This window comes from Armigeres subalbatus, unplaced genomic scaffold (genome assembly GCF_024139115.2).
Source record: "Armigeres subalbatus isolate Guangzhou_Male unplaced genomic scaffold, GZ_Asu_2 Contig435, whole genome shotgun sequence".
NCBI lineage: Eukaryota > Metazoa > Arthropoda > Insecta > Diptera > Culicidae > Armigeres > Armigeres subalbatus.
Window position 1 is genome coordinate 460,563 of NW_026943189.1, and position 21,957 is coordinate 482,519.

General features: G+C 42.9%; 1 protein-coding gene across 4 annotated transcripts in view; it reads right to left on the reverse strand.

The window, feature by feature from the left end:
* LOC134204189 (uncharacterized) overlaps positions 1-21,957 on the reverse strand; it is a 378,242-nt gene that overhangs the window by 237,411 nt on the left and 118,874 nt on the right. For 2 of the 4 annotated variants that reach the window (XM_062679017.1, XM_062679016.1), the window contains 2 exons: positions 16,141-16,237; positions 15,005-15,680 (listed from right to left, as the gene is read on the reverse strand). In XM_062679017.1, coding sequence (XP_062535001.1) covers positions 15,005-15,130 — 126 coding nt within the window. In that variant the 5' untranslated portion in view covers positions 15,131-15,680; positions 16,141-16,237. The remainder of the gene's footprint in view (positions 1-15,004; positions 15,681-16,140; positions 16,238-21,957) is intronic. The other 2 variants (XM_062679019.1, XM_062679018.1) reach the window with 2 other exon arrangements.

The following is a 21,957-nucleotide window of genomic DNA, read 5'->3' on the forward strand; positions in this document are numbered from 1 at the left end:
CCAAAGGGTACCCAAAAGTTGAGGTTCATGAATCTTTTGGAAATTGGAGTTTGATTTTTTTTCACAAAAAAACGAGAAAAAAAATGACGCGTGATCAAATTTTGCATCCGATTTTTTTCGCATCCTACTTTGATCTCTGTATTTCTTCAAACTCCTGTATGATGATGATGATGTTTGTTTGTTTGTGTATTTACGACACGTTACACCAGAAGGGTGCATTCGTGTCGGGGAGCGGGTTTTGGCATACAATTTCGAATTCTTTACATTGTTATTATTTTTCCTCATCTTCTACTCTTCTCCTAAAATTTCTCTCTCTCTCCTCATCTTTTTTATCTTCTCATCTCTTTATCTTGTTCTCTCTTTCTTCTTTATCTTTTCTACTGGTGTCTATTCTGGCGACCGAGTCGGAGCTCTATCCTATGATCCGTGTTGGTCAGGTGACAGACATTTTCCGGTGGTACCAACCGAAGGCTTCCTTTCTGGTTGGAAAACAGCTGTGAAGCAACAGTCATACCGTCTCCGTGGATCACTGTTGGGAAGAAGGTGCAGCGGTAAACTCTACAATTGTATAAATACACTGGTACTTGCCTGTGGGGCGCATTGCCCCACAGTACCAGCTGCTGTCGAAACCATTACACTAGTTTGCCAATACCGACAACAGCCAGCACTGTGGATGCGCTTTGTGTAATATTGTTTCGGTAACAGTCCTTCTCCAGGTGAGAATAAGGTTGCGGTTGGTGACCTGTAATATTCACAAGCAGTATATGTATGCAGATGAATAGACCGAGTACTGACCTGTGGGACGCCAGTGCCCCACAGTGCCAGCCGTTGCCGAAACTACTACACCATTGTTTCCAGATACACCGGCAACAGCCGGCACTGGGGAAAGGCTTTGTGTAGTTCGATCGACCGTTTATAGCTGTTTGGATAGGTTTGTTTGCTGCAGGAACAGCAACAGTTTCTTTGTCGTTTCGTCGGCATTACCCAGGGCAGCTCTGAGACTAGTTGTGTTGATGTTGTTGTCCCGTTGCTGCTGCTCATACTTTCGACAATGGAGGATAACAAGCCGCACGTTGATGATGGTTCCGCAGCACTCGCAAATTGGCGGGTAATCCTTCTTCAGTAAGAACGAATGAGTCAGCCTCGTATGGCCAAATTCTAAGTCGGGTCAACGCACGCGGGTCTGCTGGATTAATCTGATCTTTCCACCTGAGCATATCGTCCTTAATTTCTCTCAGTTTCACGTCTCGAGAATTGTGCCACTGATGGTTCCAACACCATCGTATCGCCTACTTCGCCGCTCTCAAAGCGTCTTCGCCAGCAATGGGTACATCGATTGCGGGCTGTCTCCGAGCCTCGTTTGCTAGACGGTCGGCCTTGGTTTTTCCACTAATGCCGGTGTGTCCCGGTATCCAGCAAAATCTGACGAGTTTGTTACGCATCAGATTTTCGATCTCCCGTATCCACGGATGTCACGGACTTTAATGCCAACAGGAAGCTGGCCGAATCTGTAAGGATCACCATCTCACCACTGATATTCGGGGTTGTATCTCTCTTGATTGCATACGCCTCCGCAGAGAAGACACTGCATGCTTGCGGAAGGCTGAAGGAATCCGCAAGGCCCGTCATGTGGAATGCGGCTCCTACAGCGTCATCAGATTTTGAGCCATCAGTGTAGATCACAGTCGACCTACAAAATCTTGTCGAGTGCAATTGTTGGACGACTGGTATAGCTCTTTCCGGCGGGGCACCGGCTCGAATGCAGTTCTTCACATCTCACACTATCGATGGTCTTCGTGCGTCCCAGACATGATCACTGTGAATTGCTTGCTGGTTGACAGTGGGAAGTACTGTACCCGTATATTCGTAAAAACGGTCTGATGCCTGGCGGATCAACGGATAGGTGCTGTTTTGCGACTTTCAGCCATAATTTGGATGGCCGTACACGCTATCGTCTGTGTGGCAAGTAATCCAAACGGAAGAGTGCCGGCTTCGGCCATGATGGAATTGATCGGACTGGTCACAAACGCTCCGGAAGCGTAGCGTACCATTTTGTTGTATGCTGGAGTGAGGGTCTGTAGGGTCTCCGGTCCTCTTCGGCTCACTAGTCCAACTCCATACATCAACTTCGCAACGACTAGCGCCGAGCCTACTTGCAGCAGGGTTGCTCGGTTGCCTCGTGGATGCGTCGCTCCGATCATCTGGAGGATTCGCAGTCGTGAGTCGAACGATTTTTTCACCGCTTTACAGTGCGGTTTAAACGTGAGCGTTCGTTCCAGAGCAACACCCAAGTTCCTTAGGTTTTCGGAACAGGGGTTCGATCGATGGGATCTCTTTCGCCAGCTCTCGGCGCGCTTTGGGACTACAGTAGAACGTCTGTGATTTGGTCGCAGATATGGAGAATCCCACGCTTTTCGCTCATTTGTCCACAGCTTTGACGGCGGTCTGTTCTCTGCGGTGTAAACCTTCCCTTTTTGTTCTACGCTCCACGAGGAGGATGTCATCCGCGTACAACTCCAGCGGGCAGCACGCGGAAAATGGGCTGCATCGCGATAAGAAACAGCGTCACGGATAGGACAGAATCCTGAGGTACTCCGTTCTCCAAAAGGTACTCTTGAGACATATGTGCCCCTATGGACACCTGGAAGGTACGTTCCGACAGGAAACATTGCAATAGATTCAGCATCCGACCACGTATTCGCCAAGACTTTAGAGTTCGCAAGATACCGTGTCGCCAGGTGGTGTCGTACGCTTTCGATATATCCAGAGATGCTATCAGGCAGTGCTCGTCGGTAGTAGGCAGCGACCTTTCAAGTTCAGCAAAGTACGTATCGGTGCCACGTCCTGCACGAAAAGCGTGCTGTCGCTTGTCGAGCCGTCCACTTGATTCGAGTTCAGTAATCAGTCGCCGATTAATAATACGCTCGAGTAGCTTCGCCATGCAACTGGTGAGCGAGATTGGCCGGAAGGCATTTGATCCTGAATCGTGGCTGTTCGGTTTCGGGATAGGGACGACGATGGCATTTCGCCAGCTAGTGGGAAACTCGCCACTGCGCCAGATATTGTTCAACAGCTCGAGAAGCGTCATTTTTACGGATAGCGGAAGATGTTGCAGCAGGGGGTACCCGATCGAATCTGGACCTGTTGAGGCACTTCGCCCTTTGTCGAGGGCCCACAGAAATTCGTTTAAGGTAATATCGGTGTTGTAAACATCATCATTGTGGGGCGAAAGATCAATGGGCCGTCGTTCAGCTGAAGCTTTCGCCATCTGGAACGATGTAGGGTAGCTAGAAGTCGCCGATCTCTCACAATATACTTTCGCCAGTTCTTCTGCTGCTTCTTTAGGGTCGTCCGTGAATCCGTCCGCTCGCTTGAGAACTACAGGGCGCTGTTGCCGATTACCACGCAGAGTATTCACCGTTCGCCACAGCTCGGTTGTTGTGCTACTGGGTGATATTTTCGCCACGAAATTTTCCCATGACTGCTCCTTTGCCTTACTGATCGCCTTTCGGGCCGCTGCTCGCGCTTCCTGGAATTTAGCCAACGCCTCGGGATGGCCTGGATCGCTTTGCTGTAGACGTCAGAGGGATCGGAGACACTTTCGCCGGTATCGAATTGCGGGTTTCGCTTCGGGGCACCACCATGGTTCTGCTTTCGGTCCGATTCGGCCGCTTGTTCGCGGGATGGATTTTGTTGCTGCTGCCAGTATCATCTCGGTGAAGCTGTTAACGTTCCACTCGGCATCTGACCGGATGGTTTCGGCAGTAAGCCGCTCGTATAACGACCAGTCAGCTTGATCGTAGAGCCACTTTTGTCGTGCCGTTCGATGGTTCGTCCATCCGGGGATGGACAAGATGATTGGGAGGTGGTCGCTATTATGCGTGTCCGATAGGGTTCGCCAAGTAAACTTAGGAGCTAGATTTTCGGAACAGATGGTAACATCAATTGCCGAAGTGTTGCCCGTAGCCGGATCGATGCGGGTGTGTGAGCCGTCGTTCAAGATCACCAACTGATGAGCCAATGTCGTCTCAGCGATGAAGCGACCAAGCGGGTTCGCTTGGTGAGACCCCCACGCGAGGTGGTGCGCATTGAAGTCCCCAAGAAGCAACATCGGTCCCTCTAGCTGCTCGAATAGCTCACCCAGTGCTTCCTGACATTGCGTAGACCTCGGCGGGATGTAGATAGGTACTACTGTTACCTGGATCGATGCGTGGATGTGCACCATAATAAGTTGCAGGGTGGTGTGGATTTGTACACGCTCAAACTGTTTGGCTATTTCGGATAGCTAGGCCAACCCCGTGTTGCCAGTAGCTTTCGCTGTTCGACTCCAGAAGCAACGTATATTTCCTGCCTAGGAAATCTGGAGCGACAACGATTTGATTTACCTTGATCTCTTGTAGTGCAACGATGCAAGGCTCGAGTTCGGCGATCAGGAGTTTCAGCTCGCTGATATTGCCCCTGAGGCCACGCAGGTTCCATTGTAGTGCGAAAACATCTCTAGAGCGACTGTCCGTGGATGATCGTGTAATGGACGACGATGTGGATGCCCTGGGTGAGGGTCGGCTGTAGGGGAGAAATTTGCCGCAATAATATCTGTAGGTGTTGGTACTATACTGGGGCTTGCCTGTGGAACGCTTTGCCCCATAGTGCCAGCCGGTGTCGAAACCATTACACAAGTTTTGCCAATACCGACAATAGCCAGCCCTGGGGATGCTCTTTGTGTAAGATTTTTTCGGCGGGACGGGTCTTCCCCAGGTGAGAGAATTGCTGTGGTGTTGTGTTGACCTGTAAAGTTATGCGAGACAGTATCTGTTTTCGGAAAGGAACATTGAGGACTGACCTGTGGGACGCCTTGTCCCACAGTACCAGCCGTTGCCGAAACTACTACATCATTGTTTCCAGATACACCGGCAACAGCCGGCACTGGGGAAAATCTTTGTGTAGTTTTGTCGACTGCTCCGCTATTGCCTTTGACATCGGGTGTAGGTATTGGATGCTTCATGCTTGGTGGTGTAGGGCGGCGGCCAGGGCATGAGAGGGCTACCCCTCCCCCCTGCCGTCTATCCCGGGATCTAGCTATCGTGGGAGTATTCGTTTGTGAAGGGCGGCGGCCAGGGCAAAGAAGGGCTACCCCTTCCCCCTGCCGTCTATCCCATGTTTCCGGTGTCGTGGTGTGATTAATGTTTCCATCGGCTACGGAGGCAAATTCATCATCAACGGGTTGGGGTAAGACGTCCCGGATGACTCCTTCATCCTGCCGTACTTGCGTCAGAAGAGGTACTACACTTTCCCTGCTTCCGAACCGATTTGTCTCGTTGTCCGTGTTCGTGCTTTGGTCGTCATTGTAGTCCATGCGTTGTTGAGGAGTAAAGCTATCGAAGACCTTGATTAGGGTTTGTCTCCGGTATCTCTGACTCCTCGCTAGAGAAGTCCATTTCCGTGAGGTCATGGGTGACGGCGGTTTTTTTCGGCGGAGGACTTGGATCTGGTGAGGTGGCCGGTTTAGCAAATGTGTTTTTCGAAGATCGTCCACGCTTTGTATCCTGAATGGCTGGGGAGTTATTCCTGGATCGAGTGATAGGGCCTGCCGTCGTGTAGACTGGTCGATGCTCACCGCTATGATGCGGTTTTTCCTGGCTGACGGTTTCGCTAGTATGGCTCTGCTTTATTTGACTGGTTTGCTGTTTCGTTTGTTTGATAAAGGTCATCATTTGGTTAATCCGCCCATTCTTCTGTTTAATTTCTTCCCGCAGTTTGGTGATTTCCTCGTCTTTCCGTGCCACGCCCACTTCGAGTTCCTTTAGCCTTTTCTCGAAGGCATTCGATTGCGCTGCTGCCTGTGCATAGCTACCTCCTGCTTGCTGTTCGGCTCGTTTCCTAGCCTCCGGGAAACTCAGGTTATCACGCACTTTTAGTTTGATGACCTCCATTTCCTTTTTGTAAATCGGACACTGGCGGTTGGTCGGTCGATGATTTCCCCTACAATTTCGGCAGAATGGAGCCTCTCGGCACTCTTCTTCTCCGTGAAAATTGCCCGAACAGTTAAAGTAGTGTTGCGGTCCAGGGCATCGAACGCGCGTGTGACCGTAGCTAAAACATCCATAACAGAGCATCGGATTTGGAAAATACGGACGAGTAGCAACTCGTAGAAGACCTACTTTAATATGCTCCGGGTAGGTTGTTTTACTGAACGTAAGAATAAGAGCTGGCGTGTTCACTCTCTTGCCGTTCTCGTTCTTAGTGATCCGCTGGACTCGGATGACTTTGTCCTTGGTTAGCTCCATCAGTATATCTTTCTCCTCCATGTGGATCAAATCGTAGCAAGAGATGACGCACCGGCTAATGTTCAAGTTTGGATGTGGGGTAACCTCTACTTCGGTACCGTCGATTAACTTCGTCAACTTTAGCAGTTTAGAAACCTGGGACGGGTCACGGACACTCAGGGTGTACTTGGTTCCTTGTGCTTCGGTTTTGGCATTTTCGATCGGACCAGAACATGCCTCTACGGACTTTCCGATGATAAACGGGTTTTTTGGTAGCGGAGCTTCATCTTTGCCGGTCAGCTGCAAAAACGTCAATTCTCCGAATTTATTTGTCGGATCCATAAAAGTTGGTAGCCTGCGTTTCACGGACCCTCCTGGGTCGCCGCTACTAGCGGCCGCCATGTTGGCTTACGTTGGACTCACTAGTGGCAACGGTCACCCGTTACCTACCCCAAAAGAACGGAAGCAAGGTAAAAAAAAAACGATCTCACCTTTTTTATCCCTTCAACGTATGTTGTTTGCAGGTGTACGTCAAATTCTGTACGCCACTGTGTTCACACACTTTTGGGAGTCACTGTAGTACTCCAGAAATAACGATCGGACACTAGTCAAATTTTCGAGTTTTTAAAAGAATTTCAAAATTTTCGGCACTTTTTTTTAATTCGATTTCTCTTCCTTCAGACACAGCGTGACCCACACCATCGACGGTTGAATGAAACCAGTCCGGCAGCCGGGCGATGGCTGTCTGTTTTCACCGTACAAAGCACGAGGCGAATACACTTTTAAACTTTTTTTAGCTGTTTTTCGGCCGATTTCCACCAAACCTTCACTGTACACTCTTGCTTTAGCACTTGTTACGCTGATCGAATTACGTTTCGAACGTCGCGGCCGCCGAAAACGAGAAATAATGACCTTGTTTATTTCGAGAGCGCGCACTATACCACCGCACGGGACGGTGTGTCGGAACGTGATGGATGATGATGATGATGATGATACTACCATCTATTGTAGCAAGGCACCTGCCGATAGCACTGGCCATATCTGACAAACGATTTGATCATGATTATACTATTGTATGTATTTCATCAAACTCCTGTATGAAGGGCCAAAAATGAGTGGGGTGGTACCATAACCAGAAACACTTATGCGAATCCACGGAATCAATATAGAATCTCCTTCCAGAAGAAAGTTCGTACATACAGTAATATTATCTAGCCCTCGTTTCCCAGATTGACCCAATAGATGGGGAGAAGAGCCCGCCCTTTATCCACGAGATGTTAATAACAGGAAGTTGGCGATTTCACTCTTCCTATACAAATCGCTTCAATCGGGTGCCCTGATCGTTTATCATACTCCAGCGGTTTTTTTTCATTCTTCATAATCGTTAATCATTGTCAAAAATGAATTTAATCGTTAATCATTACCAGTCATCATTGTCAAAAATGAATAAATCATTAATCATAATCTATAATCATAGAGTTGAATGATTTAATAATTTAATCTGGTTGGAATTGGTCCTGGGGGTTGGGAGTTACACTGAATTGCTCGTTTTCTAAAGGCAACCCCTCCCACCTTACCCTCCCTCTTTTCTCAATGACCATTTCACCTCCTTTGTTATCTTCTCCTTGGGATAGAGAATGTGTGTAACAAATTTGGTTAAAATCGGTACAGGGGTTCAGAAGTTACACTAAATTGCTCGTTTTCTGAACAATACCCCTCCCTCCAGACCCCTTTCCCCTTGTCCAAATTACCCTCCCATACGATCGGCTCCTCGTAGTGAATATGTGTACAAAATTTGATTGAAATCGGTCCTGGGGGTTGGGAGTTACACTGAGTTGCTCGTTTTCCAAAGACAACACCTTCCCCTATCCTATACCATCCCCTTTTTCCCAATGCTCATCCCACCCCCTTTCTTATCTTTTCCTTATGATATAAAATGTATATACGGTACAGGGGTTCATAATTTACTTTGAATTGCCCGTTTTCTGAACAATACCCCTCCCTCCAGACCCCTTCCCCAATCCCAAATCCCCTCTGATCGCCTCCTCGTAGTGATGTTTACAAAATTTTGTTGAAATCGGCCCTGGGAGTTGAAAGTTACACAGAATTGTTTTGTTCCGCTTCATTTTCTCTGTGCATGAAAAATCCGTGTTTTGCGCGCGCGCTTCATTTTCGTTCGAGATTTAACGGCGTGCGGTTCGCTCCGCTGGAGCGTGTACCTTTTGTAAGCGGCCCCAGTAACAACCGCTCGGTGGCATTGATGGAAGAAAAATTTTCGCTTCGGTGGCGTCTATAGGGGTCTTGGCAGCAGCAGCAGCGCGTCAATTACGGTCGAGAGTGCACGAAGCGTGCACCAGCTGGCGTCTCTAACAATAAATCATCGGCCGGTGGTCGTGTGGAAGAGTTAAAATTAATCGGTCCTTTGTCAGGACCACCATTATACACAGGAGAGAATTTGTTTTACCGAAAATGTTCAACAAAGTGAAAGTGAAAATTCATCCAACAATGGCGGCCGTCGGCGGTGGTTGCTGCAGAAAACTCGTCGTTGCACAGTGTGCAAATTCGAGCCAAAAAACGGACGCAATTCAACCACGGTATGTACATATCTGGAGATTACCTTAAAAAAATCACAAAAATCCAAAGAATCTGATGGTGCCAACCCCTTTGCTGTTAGAATACTGGAAGTGTCCTATTTTGTCCAATTTCCCCTATAAATAGACGATTTTGCTAATGCATATGTTCACATCAATCGAAAAGACAGGGAAAACCTTGACTTGTGTTATGGAAATATCATAATAGGCCTCCCATATATTTTTGAACACGGATTAGTGTCTCATTTTGTCTAATACCCCCTATAAAATGCTTCAGATGATACTCATTTAAGATTCGAGGAGATCATCAAATGAGTTACTGTCAGTTATGGAATTCAGGACGATGAAATAGTGTTATCCTCGGACAATTCACTGGAAATATGTTTAGTGTCTGTTTTTTACTGATGTCCCCTATAATTTAAATATATTTTCAAAAGTATAACATCAAATCAATTTTCAATTTGGAAAATGTACTAAGATGCTTGAAGACTATTGTAGGCATATCAAAAGGGTATTCCTTTTTTGCAGGTTCCCTTCAGTGTCTCATTTTGTCCTATATCCCTTATACGTTGAACCGTTTTTATTCAATTTATCAGAACACATAAATTGAAAGCTCGAGAAAATTTTGTGAAAATCGGCGAATTATATGGACAATGAAATGCGATTTTTCCTAGGGGGTTGAATGGTGTCTGATTTTGCCAAATATCCCCTATAGTTAAATGAAATTTTAAAATCAGATAGAGCAAATCAATTAATAACTCTGAAAATTATATTAGCATCCTTGCTTACTTAGTGGACATATTAAAGAGAGGTTTTTTTTTTCTTTTTATAGTGCATCGTCCAGTGTCTCTTTCTGTCTAATACCCCCTATACATTGAAATTCTTTTAATGCACAAAAACATCAATTAATGATCGAAATAAATTTGTGAATTCTCGCTTAACTTTTCAAAAGGTCCTAAGTAACATTTTTTCATGAATTAATTTGAATAGCGCAATCAACAGAACAACATGAAAGCTTTTGATTGCGCTATTCAAATTAATTCATGAAAAAATGTTACTTAGGACCTTTTGCAAAGTTAAGCGAGAATTGTGCTAATTTTAGCAAATCACTTGAATAAAAAAATAAGGCCTTAGCCTCGGCCTTAGCTAATTAACAGGGAGCTGGGTAATGTCTGATGCTGGGTAATGTCTGGTCAATATCCCGTATATTTAAATGAAGTTCGAATATATAGTAGAGCAAATCAATAAATAACTTAAAAAACTATATCAAGATCCTTGCATATTATAGTGGACATATTAAAGAAAGGTTGTGGTCAACTGGTGGAATTAAAAAAAACTGCTCAATAAAACTGCTAAACAAATTAATGAAAAGAATTACATTTCTCTAAGGCCTTATTTTATTATTCAAGTAATTTTCTCTCGAACTTTAATTGATGTTTTGTGCATTAAAAGAATTTCAATGTATAGGGGGTATTAGACAGAAAGAGACACTGGACGATGCACTCTAGAAAAGAAAAAAAAACCTCTCTTTAATATGTCCACTAAGTAAGCAAGGATGCTAATATAATTTTCAGAGTTATTAATTGATTTGCTCTATCTGATTTTAAAATTTCATTTAACTATAGGGGATATTTGGCAAAATCAGACACTATTCAACCCCCTAGGAAAAGTCACATTTCATTGTCCATATAATTCGCTCGATGGAGCCCCTCTTCAGGACTGCTGGAATACAGTCAAAGCAGCCATTAACTACGCAGCGGAGAACAACGTCGGGTATATGGTACCCGGCAGAACGTGGAACGTTATAGACGGAAGCGGAGACAGCAGGCCGGCCTTTTTTAGGAGAAGAAACGTCGCCTGGAAGAAGCGGAGTGCGAGGAGATGGAACAGCTGTGCCGTTCTTAAGAACACGCAAGCTCTTCCGTAAAAGCTTCGTGCCCCGAGCCGAAATGTGCCGGGATAAAGATGGGAGCATCTTGACGGACGAACGTGTGGTGATCGAAAGGTGGAAGCAGCACTACGAGGAACATTTGAATGGCGCTGGGAGTACAGGCAGTGAAAGTCAAGGCAGCGGAGGAGATGACTACGTCAGTTCAGCGGACGATGGAAGCCACCCGAGCAAAGTCCGAAAACATAATGAGAGCATATAGAAAACATATTTTGATATTGATATCAAAATGAAATCATAATTTGTTTTCAAATATGAATCATCATGACTGATTACATATTTTGATCTCATTTTGCTGTTGATTTCTAAATTGTATGATCTGACATCAAACTGTGTACTTATTTTGTTATCGAAACCAATATCAAAATTAGCTTTCGATTTGCTCTCATCGATAGCAGGAATAGTTTTCGATTTGATGTCACAGTAAGATTTTTCTGCTGTAGATTTTGATCTTTTAACCGTTAAAACGACCAAAAGGATATCAACCTGAGTTATCAAAATTAGGCGATTTCACTACAACAAAATCAGTTATCGATTTGCTCTCAAGCTTTGCTCGGGCAACCAGCCCCCACCTTGAGGGAAGTTAAGGATGCCATCCAACAGACCAATAAAGCAGCTGGTAAGGATGGTATCGGAGCTGAGCTCATCAAGATGGCCTGGAAAAGCTAGCCACTTGCCTGTACAAATTGATAGTCAGAATCTGGGAAACTGAACAGCTAGCGGAGGAGTGGAAGGAAGGGGTTATATGCCCCTTCTACAAGAAAGGCGACAAGATGGCGTGTGAGAACTTTCGAGCGATCACCATCCTTAATTCCGCCTACAAAGTGATTTCCCAGATTTTCCGTCGTCTGTCACCATTAGTGAATGAATTCGTGGGAAGTTATCAAGCCGGCTTCGTTGACGGCCGCTCGACAGTGGACAAGAGCTTTACTGTACGGCAAATCCTTCAAAAATGCTGTGAATACCAGGTCCCAACGCACCATCTATTCGTTGATTTCAACACGGCATACGACGGTATAGACCGCGTAGAGCTATGGAAAATTATGGACGAGAACAGCTTCCCTGGGAAGCTTACCAGACTGATCAAAGCAATGGTGGATGGTGTGCAAAACTGTGTGAAGATTTCGGGCGAACACTCCAGTTCGTTCGAATCGCGCCGGGGACTAAGACAAGGTGATGCACTTTCGTGCCTGTTGTTCAACATTGCGCTAGAAGGTGTCATGCGGAGAGCCGGGTGTAACAGCCGGGGTACGATTTTCAACAGATCCAGTCAATTTATTTGTTTCGCGGATGACATGGACATTGTCGGCCGAACATTTGCAAAGGTGGCAGAACTGTACACCCGCCTGAAACGTGAAGCAACAAAAGTTGGACTGGTTGTAAAGGCGTGAAAGACAAAGTACATGCTTGTGGGCGGGGCCCGCCTGTGAAGCAGTGTTACGATAGACGGGGATACCTTCGAGGTGGTCGAGGAATTCGTCTACCTAATAGATGCTGTTGGGGTCAATAACGACGCAATCATTTCCATTAGATTGTTCCTCACTTTAAAGAAAATACGGCTTAAATCAACTCCTCCGTTTTATATGGGGGTTCGGAGAAGCACCGATTTATGCTTCATGAGATCTTGTTGAGTAATTACAACTACTCACAGCAACCAACGGATTGTCCGAATCTTGCGAGAATATTTCCTTTTTCGTATCAGTTATTTCTTAATGCACTATTATATATAATAGCAAGTTCAATTGAGAGAAATGTTCACCACATTACCAAGCACAATCTTATGACGACTAGAAAATTGGATGGCATCGTTATTGACCGCTGCTAATAAATTTTCTACAGCAACATTCGTCGACGGTCATCACTCCCTTGGGATCGATACACCCAGAAAACCAATCTGACAATTATTGTATAAAATCTTGGCATATACAATTCTGTAAGCTTTTTATACAGATATTGTATGAAAATATTGCGAATCTGTAAAATTTCAATACAAGAATTGTATTGAATTCTTCCGAAATTGTATATGCCAAATTATTAAACAAAAAATTAAAATTATTAGTTTCTGTAAGGTTCTTATGCAGAACTGTATTAAAATCTTCCACCCGCTAGTTGGGTGTAACGACGCAGATAGGTCTGTGGCAGCTGTCGGCAGATAGATTCAACAGAAAATTATACACTAGAATGCGCTTTCTCAAATACTAAGCACAATCTAGTTATAAAATATTACTTTCCAATGCAAAATGGTTACAGACGCTTCCGTGGCGATTAAATTGTTGCCCATCACCGATGCTACCATAATAATCAACAAATTTTCTGTTCCTCTAAAGAATTTTCGTCACACATCCATTGTCTTTTATTTGAAATGCTGATCCTGAAATGGTTTTTGCGCCTCGATACACATCCGCTGACGATTGTTGCAGATGGCCACTCGATGATTCAACACGATTTACAGAAAATTTCATTTAGGAGCTGCTGATGAAGACCACGCGACGATAGAACAGACTTCGGCCACTGCTACTGGTGCCGATGCAGAGACCGCTCTCCGTGGAGTCTCCAACAAAATGGCTCGCTCGCAAGCCAGTTAGTTTTAGAATTCTTCGGAGAGCGGTCCCAGTATCAACATCAGTGGTGTTCTCTCGCGTAGGAATTGGCGCTTGCTGCAGATCCAGTTTGCTGTAAATAATCGTGCGGTCTTCATCATCATCAAGATCATAAAGATTTCGAAATTCATTCAACAATGATAGCCGTCGGCGTTGGCTGCTGCAGAAATATCGTTGTCGGTGGGAGCAGTCCTAAGGCGAACTTTTCTCGCATATTGATAGTGATTATAAATGCGCACTTAATGAGTCCTTTTTTAGGACCATCATTTTATGAAGAAGAAGGTTTTGTTTGCCATATTGGAAATTTTCGCAAAAGTGAAATTTTATCTTTTATTTCTTATTTCCATTTTGCTGCTGTTAGTAATTGGAAAGGCTGGAAAGAGACAGCAGAATTGTGCAATTTTATCTCTCATTATCCACTCGCTGCCGACAATCCTGCTTTACTAAGATTTTTAAAGGGCTGCCGATGCTGATGACGACTGCAGGATGATTTTCAGCAAAATCGCAAACGCGCACGTTAAAGCAGCTTTCTGAATTGACTTGAAACGATGCGATGTCTTCGCTGGTAGCGGTCCAAGTAACTCTGTGGTGGAGGTCAACGGTGGTTGAAGTAAATGTTTATGCTAAGACAGTGGCGTAGCCAGAAAATTGGTCTGGGGGGGGTTTTCCGAACATTTTTTTTTATGAAAAAAAAAATTTCTTCCAAAAAATTTGTCTCTGGGGGGGGTTTTATGCCCAAAACCACCCCCGTGGCTACGCCACTGTGCTGAGAACGGATTACGATTACGTAATGGAAATATGTTACACTTCGCATTATTTTTGGTTAAAATTTGCGATTGTGTCATGTATACAAACTAATATTTCTGTCTGTACAACCCATCTAGTTTTTTTTATGAGAGAAGAAGGGGAATGTGGGTTTGAGTATGATTATATATTAACACCTCAGCGTGAGCAGTGAGCAGCAACCCATGACTTGGTCTCTTCTAGTCAGATATCCGTGGCATACACACGCACTCACGGAGAGCTGCTGTCATCACATTTCACTCCGGCCATTTGGGGTCACACACTTATCATGATAAACTCAGCACATTTTGGAAGATTTGACGTATGTGAACGATTTTGGTCTTTGATTAACTAATAATTCTTTTTGTAGGCTTAACGAAGGCCGTTCCTAAATGGTCAATATAATTGATTCTACGATATTCATTGAGGTGTATCCAAATATAGTATATGAGCAAATCTGGAGTTAGATATGGATTCAGCGAACAAAAAAACAATATAGGGAAGGGACACATTATTTGATCATGAGGACAAAATCTTGTAGCGTTGTGCAATTCGATAGCATGAGTTATTGTTTCAATTTCACAACCTGTTTAAAACACTTTACAATTTCTTTTAATTTTTGGAAAATGTTATCTCTTCCTTAAACCCAGCCTCAATCATGGAATAAATTCAATCTAATGCACCATTAGCATAACAATCCATTATTCGTTTCACATAAATCTGAACTCGTATCCCTTTATTGAGAAAGAAGGCATTTCATAAATTCAACTCTACCTCTATAAGCCCTACCATATAGCTCCTCGCCCACTGAACACTTACCTTGAAGGGATCCCGGTCGTGCTGGGTCTGGTTGATGTACATCGACGTCCTTCGGCCGATAATCGAGCGGCACCCGATGGAGCTGCTCCGTCGTCCGGACATCCGATCTGCCGTTACCTGCAGCATTCTGGCAGCTGACTGCTCCAAAAAGCAAATTTAAACACGAGGTGCTCCCCACACAATATACTTCTCGCCCTTTTTTATCGCTTCCAGCACCTTAAATCACGGGATGAAAAAAAACGCAGACAAATCTCCCAAAGCTTCCGCCTTCCGGAATAAAAGGGATCGGCACACAGCTACCACACTGGACACAATGGATCGGATATTTGTGCAAATTTCTCCGCTTGTCGAATAAATCAAATATTTTCACTAGAGCACGTTCTTCGTTCACACCCGCCTAGAGCTGCCTGAACGGTGGAGACACTTACACTTCACACCCCTCATTCAACGGTTCTCCTATATAGATGTATGTAACTGAATATTTTATTCTGGTCACATTGAGCACCCCGCAGCACCGAAGCTCAAACACCCGGATTGCACACTTTAATTCAATTGGATTTTCACCTTTTTCTTTGATTTTTTCACAGCTTTCCAAAACTGGCAGATGCACCCAGAAAATGATCAAAAATGCAAACGTCACATAACGAAGCAGTTCTCTTGATTGAAAACTCCCAAACTGTAAATACGAAAATCATGGGATAAGCAACAAATAAGTTATGTAGAAATTAAATTAACATATTATAGACAGAACCTTGTTTAAAGTCAAACCTTTTCACGAGAAGCAACCGAAAAAGTATTAAAATCATCAAACTGTTAAAGAATATTTTGAAATTTCATAAAATTAAAAAAAAATTGTTTGTTGTCATTTTTGACAAAAATAAATTCCGCAGGGAAAAAGACATAAAAACTGAAGTGATATCAATAGTGCTTATAAAAATGCTTATTTCTTCGAATAATTCGCACAATTCATTTCTGATGCTTGATCTATGAAAAGGTTAAAAGGTTATATTAAAATAACTTTTTTTCAAAACAGTTTGAAATTATGCTTTCAACTTTATTATATTATGTGTTCGCGGCTGCTCCTGATATTCTTCTTGTACTCTCAATGCATGTAACAGATGTGGGAAATATGCTACCTTCCAACAGCTGCCTTCACCGACTGTTGCACCGGTACCAGGAGGAACTTAATTTTTATGTTCTGGCAGAAAATTGGATAGGTGTAAAAGTGCTGATCTGGAAAGAAACCGGGAGGGATAAGAAAGAGAAAAGAAGAATGTTGCATTATTGAATTTGTTCAACGGAACGGTTGACTGATCAATGAGTGGGAGAACGTGCTGGAATTATGAGGATGAAATTGGATGGGAGTTAGTCCGTGAATTTCATCCGGGGTGAAATCGGATCAGAATTTATTTTCTTGCTCTACCACTTCATGATTTCCGCTGTTGTTTGTTCCACAAAAACAGCAACCAACCACAATGGAGCATAAGTAAGATCAATTTATCGGGTGATTTATATCAAAATGTTTTATCATTGTAAATTCAAGCGGAATATAAATATCGCATAGTAAGTTTTCTTCATTGTAAATAAACTCAACGTTTTGATGTTAACTATATGGAACTATGTTTATAAATGGAATTGTATGAAGACTGTAAATTACGTTAAAGTTCGACTTTAAAATTTCTTGCAGTAATTGTTAAATCCTTAGCAAATCAGTTACGAATAAGGACATAAAATTGATGCTTTCTTTGAGCACATACACGCAAAGCCAGACATCACCTCAATTTGTCGAGCTGAGACCTCTTTACTGCAGTGAATATATAGATTCTTATAAACTCTTCGCCATCGGGGATGACAATGGTTCTGGGGGATGATAATGGGTCATCGCTCTCACAGGACTTATCTTGAACGGCCACATGGGAAAAATGTTCAAACGTCACTAAAAAGTCGAATCAAATTCACTCAAACGGTCAAGTGGTATCGAAAGATTGGTCCCAGCCCCGATTCTCCGAGGAGCAAAACCAATTGCCCTGCTGCGATTGGAAATCGTTTAACGTATAGCGCACCTACCTCATCCGCAGTGTCGTTAACGATGACGACGACAAACGATGCTGAAAGAAGACAGTCATCAATGACATGATAGTATAGAGTCTGTTGATGGCATGCCAGCTGCCAGTCAGCTCTCCTCCAGCACCAAAAAAAAATGAAGCAAGCTGACACAATGCCTTACTTCATCCAAATGTCCCTTCGTGCTGTCCGTCGCATAGCTACTCGACTCAATAGAAGGGGCTTGTCATCTGTCAGGACGGTGCAATCACAGTTGACATATCGATTATCGACTAAAACACTTGGACGAAGCATTAAACGAAGCAGACGGGAGACGAAGCCTCAAAGTTAACCCTTTTTGTCGACTCACCGCAAATGGCCACTTTTTGCAGATTGCGAACCGTTTTAGTGTCATGGATTTGGTAAATGCTGTCAGCACAGACAAGTCTGATGACACGTGGGAGAAACTATCAAAAAACGATATATTATTTGGAAGAAGACCAATATTTTGGGACCGAAGGAATTAACGACTGAGAATATAATTAACTATCAAATAACATTTCTTGGATTAAAAGACTTCACTAATACATTTACTTCCACTATAATCTGTTAGATTATTATTAGTCCAAGATGGATGGATTTCAATTCAGGAGGTATTGATTTTACCTTGGATTTTACTCAGGTTTTCGTAACTTTCAATGCGTAAAAGTAGAGCGTTGCAAATATAGAAACCCTCTTGAGCCTGTATTAACAACGAACGTTTTATTGGCATTCAATTTGTATTTCTAGAGACTTAAACATTTACTCAAGTGGTTAGTTTTTCATATTTCGATGCCCCACAGTAAAGATTTTCTGATCAAGTCTTTTATGTCTCTTAATGTTTATTGGATTCAGCCGCACTTGATTTTGTGGCAAAATTTGTGTTACCAAATTAAGAAAGCGGGTGGGCCATTTTACCCCAGTGATGCTTTTTTTTTCATATTTCCCCTAATTTACGATCTCAGAAATTGATGGAAGATTGGCTGACTGATTACGGAAATTCCGAGATTTTTCCGTCACAAAATACGGGTTCGTCGCTTGTGATTTTTTGTCGCCGTAAAATCAAATACCTACGTATTTTATTTTCATAGAAGTTGAAACACAATGTTATTTCAACCTTCGAAATATTTATCTCCTCATGGGTGCTTTTCAAGAGAATGTTGGCCTTCCAATCGGCAGGATAGGCAGGAATATTGAAAATGTGCATAATCATTTTTGAATACGGGGAGATGGAGACGCATGGTGCATAAATTTTATATGAATAAACTTGGTGAGCGAATTCCATCACATCTGTTAATTAAATAATAAATAAATAATTATTATATAAATATACTAACATTTGAATGACAACTTGTATTAAGCAAAACTCGAACCTAATTACATGTTGGGAAGTATATTATTTTGAAACATTTTAAATACCGCCATCAGAAAATCGTGAGAACTACAAGTTCAAAAAGCTCGTTTTCGGCCGTCTTTTGAACGATTCTCATTATTCTTTCACCAATCTCTTATGCCGGGCAAACGCCATCTTTTGAGTAAAGATCACATCCACCATTGCTTTAATAGAGATGGAATCAGGCATTGCAGTATCATCTGAGCACATGATATTATCTTTGCCTGTGCAAAGATATTATCCCTAATCAATGAGCACTCTGGAAAGATTATATCATTTGAGCATTTAACGATGATCCTGATAGGGTGTGTGGTTCGGGGTTTGTTCACGTTGCGAGGGCGTTGCAACAACAAAAGAAGTGAAAAAATGTTTCTCCATGGCGTACGTTGCTCTTTGTTTACTGAGCAGATAGATAACTAAGATCGATATCCCATCAATATCTTTGCTCAGAAGATCGAATGATGGGACATCAGGTATCGGGTATCAGAAAATTGGCTCAGGCGGCACGTTCCCCTACAAGAGGGAGATTTGTGCCTCGCACTTGACAGCCTTGCTCATCACTTACCCGATGGAGAAGAAGGGACTGCGGGATAGGAAAGGTAAAATGGAAATTGAAGTGATTGATAAAAATGAGAAAGGGTTAATTTCATACATGCAACCCTGATAAATAGGATGTGTGTATGAATTGATACTGAACACTACTATATTCGACTTACAATAAATATGAACTCATTTCTGCACCCCCGAGGGTATACTGAAAATAGAGTAAATCTTGACATCTTCAATATCATCAATCCACCGTTGGAGGATAATGACACTAAAGACGTAAGAATTTTATAAGTTCTTTCGAAACTTATTTTCCGGTAAAAGTTGAGCTAAAACTTTCTGGAACCCATAGTTTACAGAAAATTTTTGTGTTTTTAGGATGTCCAATGAATCATTACTAATTCTGAAAAAGAACAGTCTATGTCCTTTTTCAGTAGGTATGACTTTGTTTATCCTCCAAAAGTTTGTCAGAAGGTTAGGATTCTGGAAAACTATTCTGTTCAGAATATCGTTCTGATTTGAATTCTCATTAGTATTCCAGGGAACACTCAAACAGATACTATTCATGTGAAGATTGAATGGTTCTATGATGAACCTAAAATCAATCGGCTCCTTCTCATTTATCGCCAACAATGGCTTTCCTGATTTTCCAGGGAAACCCAGATTTTTCCATACCTGAGACCAAAACCAAAGAATGTTGGGATAAATGAGTTAGCAGCCGTTTGATATAAAAGGATGTTCAGATCCCTTAGCAGCTCGTTCTTCAATGCATTGGTAAATATTCCTTTTTCGAGGCGTATTTGCAAACGCAAGGAAGATAATAAGCTTCTAGCTAGTTCTCCTGAAGAATTTTCACCAGATAAAGCAATTTTGCGATTTTGTTTCTTTCTCTGGTTTTTGTCATAATGTTTGCCTTTGACATCAACATCACCAGTACCACCATTACTTGGTGTTTCCAAAAGCTTCGTATCTGATAGCTCGTTAACAGCAGATTGGGCTTCTACATTTACATTTGCAGTGAACGCAGACGAAACAAGCTCTAAGTGCTGTTCAGAGCCATCAGAAGTGTTACCTGTACGTTCAGCCATTTTGATGACACGGTGCTTGTTACTAGCAATGAGAAAAATAGTACAGCTATCGACGACGTCTGAAAATTGAAAGAAAGAGTATCTGTTACGAGATGTCTTCAAAGGCCCAGTTAGTCAACCAATACAGTCAATATTCAACCGCTCATGTGAGCCACAATAGTATAGACAAAACCAATTACAGTAAATTTCATATGTATGGTGATATTCCAGTGGTGCAAATGTTGTCATACTCCAATGATACCCCCACGACACGCAATTCATCATAAAGTATATTCGATTATTTTACTTAAAATGTTTGGCATTTTCTAGCCACTCATAACACATATGCATGTAACAAATAGCGTACTGACGACACGTAAAGTACTTCAATCATCACACTATAAAATCCACTCACCAACTGGGAATGATTCGATAATAAGTTGTACACAATCACTAGCATCACACAAATTCTTATGCTGTATACTTTGATAATCCATTTGACACATTAATGCAGCTCCGTATCCACACACAACACTTTAATAGGTGCAAGTAATTACGGGTACCTATATGCACTGTTTATTATACACAAACCCATACAATAAAAGGGGTACTTGTGAAAAATAGTCTAATGCCCCAAACAAAAATGTCAAGATTTCTATGGTATAGACATCTCAATTGAAAGTTAAACCTTGCGTAATCTACGAGACTCGAATGAGATTTGTTATGATTTTCGTAAAACAATTACCTTATTTGGTACATTTGGTACATGTATTCCGATCACTAGCACGGTAGTATTGCATTCCATAGATTGTTTACTTACACATACTAGGTGAAAATAGAAAATCTGAAACACAGTTTCAACTTTGAGTGCAACTCAATAGACACTCGCCAGTAATAATTCTACTATAGGAGTGAAGTTCAACACATACTCATCATATTACATGATACCATGATTTTCTAAGTATGTGTAACGTAGCCATACGAGCTGGAAAATGAACATAATTTCACAATACAGGAAAAAACTTATTTCAATATTTTTCACTCATAATCGGGTCATACAGAATTTCCTTCATATTCCCACATGCACTGCGACATTTCACATCACACTATGAACTGCCAGAGGTACAGTAATAAGAGATAACACTGAAAAAATCCAACTAATTAACAGGCCATCACAAAGGGCGTCCACTACCCAAGAACTACTACCACTACCTAAATAAGTTGCAATCCCTGGGTGGAATCCACCATTTGCTTAATCCGGGCAAGCGCTTATTTTTTAAGAAGGGATCACATCATTTATTATTTATTATTTATTCAGACTAAAGTCGAAGTGGCCTGTGCGGTATATAAGAGTCTTCTCCATTCGGCTCGGTCCATGGCTACACGTCGCCAACCACGCAGTCTACGGAGGGTCCGCAAGTCATCTTCCACCTGATCCACCTTGCCCGCTGCGCACCCCGCCTTCTTGTGCCCGTCGGATCGTTGTTGGGAACCATTTTCACCGGGTTACTGTCCGACATTCTGGCTACGTGCCCGGCCCACCGCAGTCGTCCGATTTTCGCGGTGTGAACGATGGATGGTTCTCCCAGCAGCTCATGCAACTCGTGGTTCATTCGCCTCCTCCACGTACCGTCCGCCATCTGCACCCCACCATAGATGGTACGCAGCACTTTCCTTTCGAAAACTCCAAGTGCGCCTTGGTCCTCCACGACCATCGTCTAGGTCTCGTGTCCGTAGAGCACTACCGGTCTAAAGAGCGTTTTGTAGATTGTCAGTTTGGTACGGCTCTATTCGATCGGAGCGTCCTGCGGAATCCAAAGTACGTACGATTTCCAGCCACTATGCGTCTCCGAATTTCTCTGCTG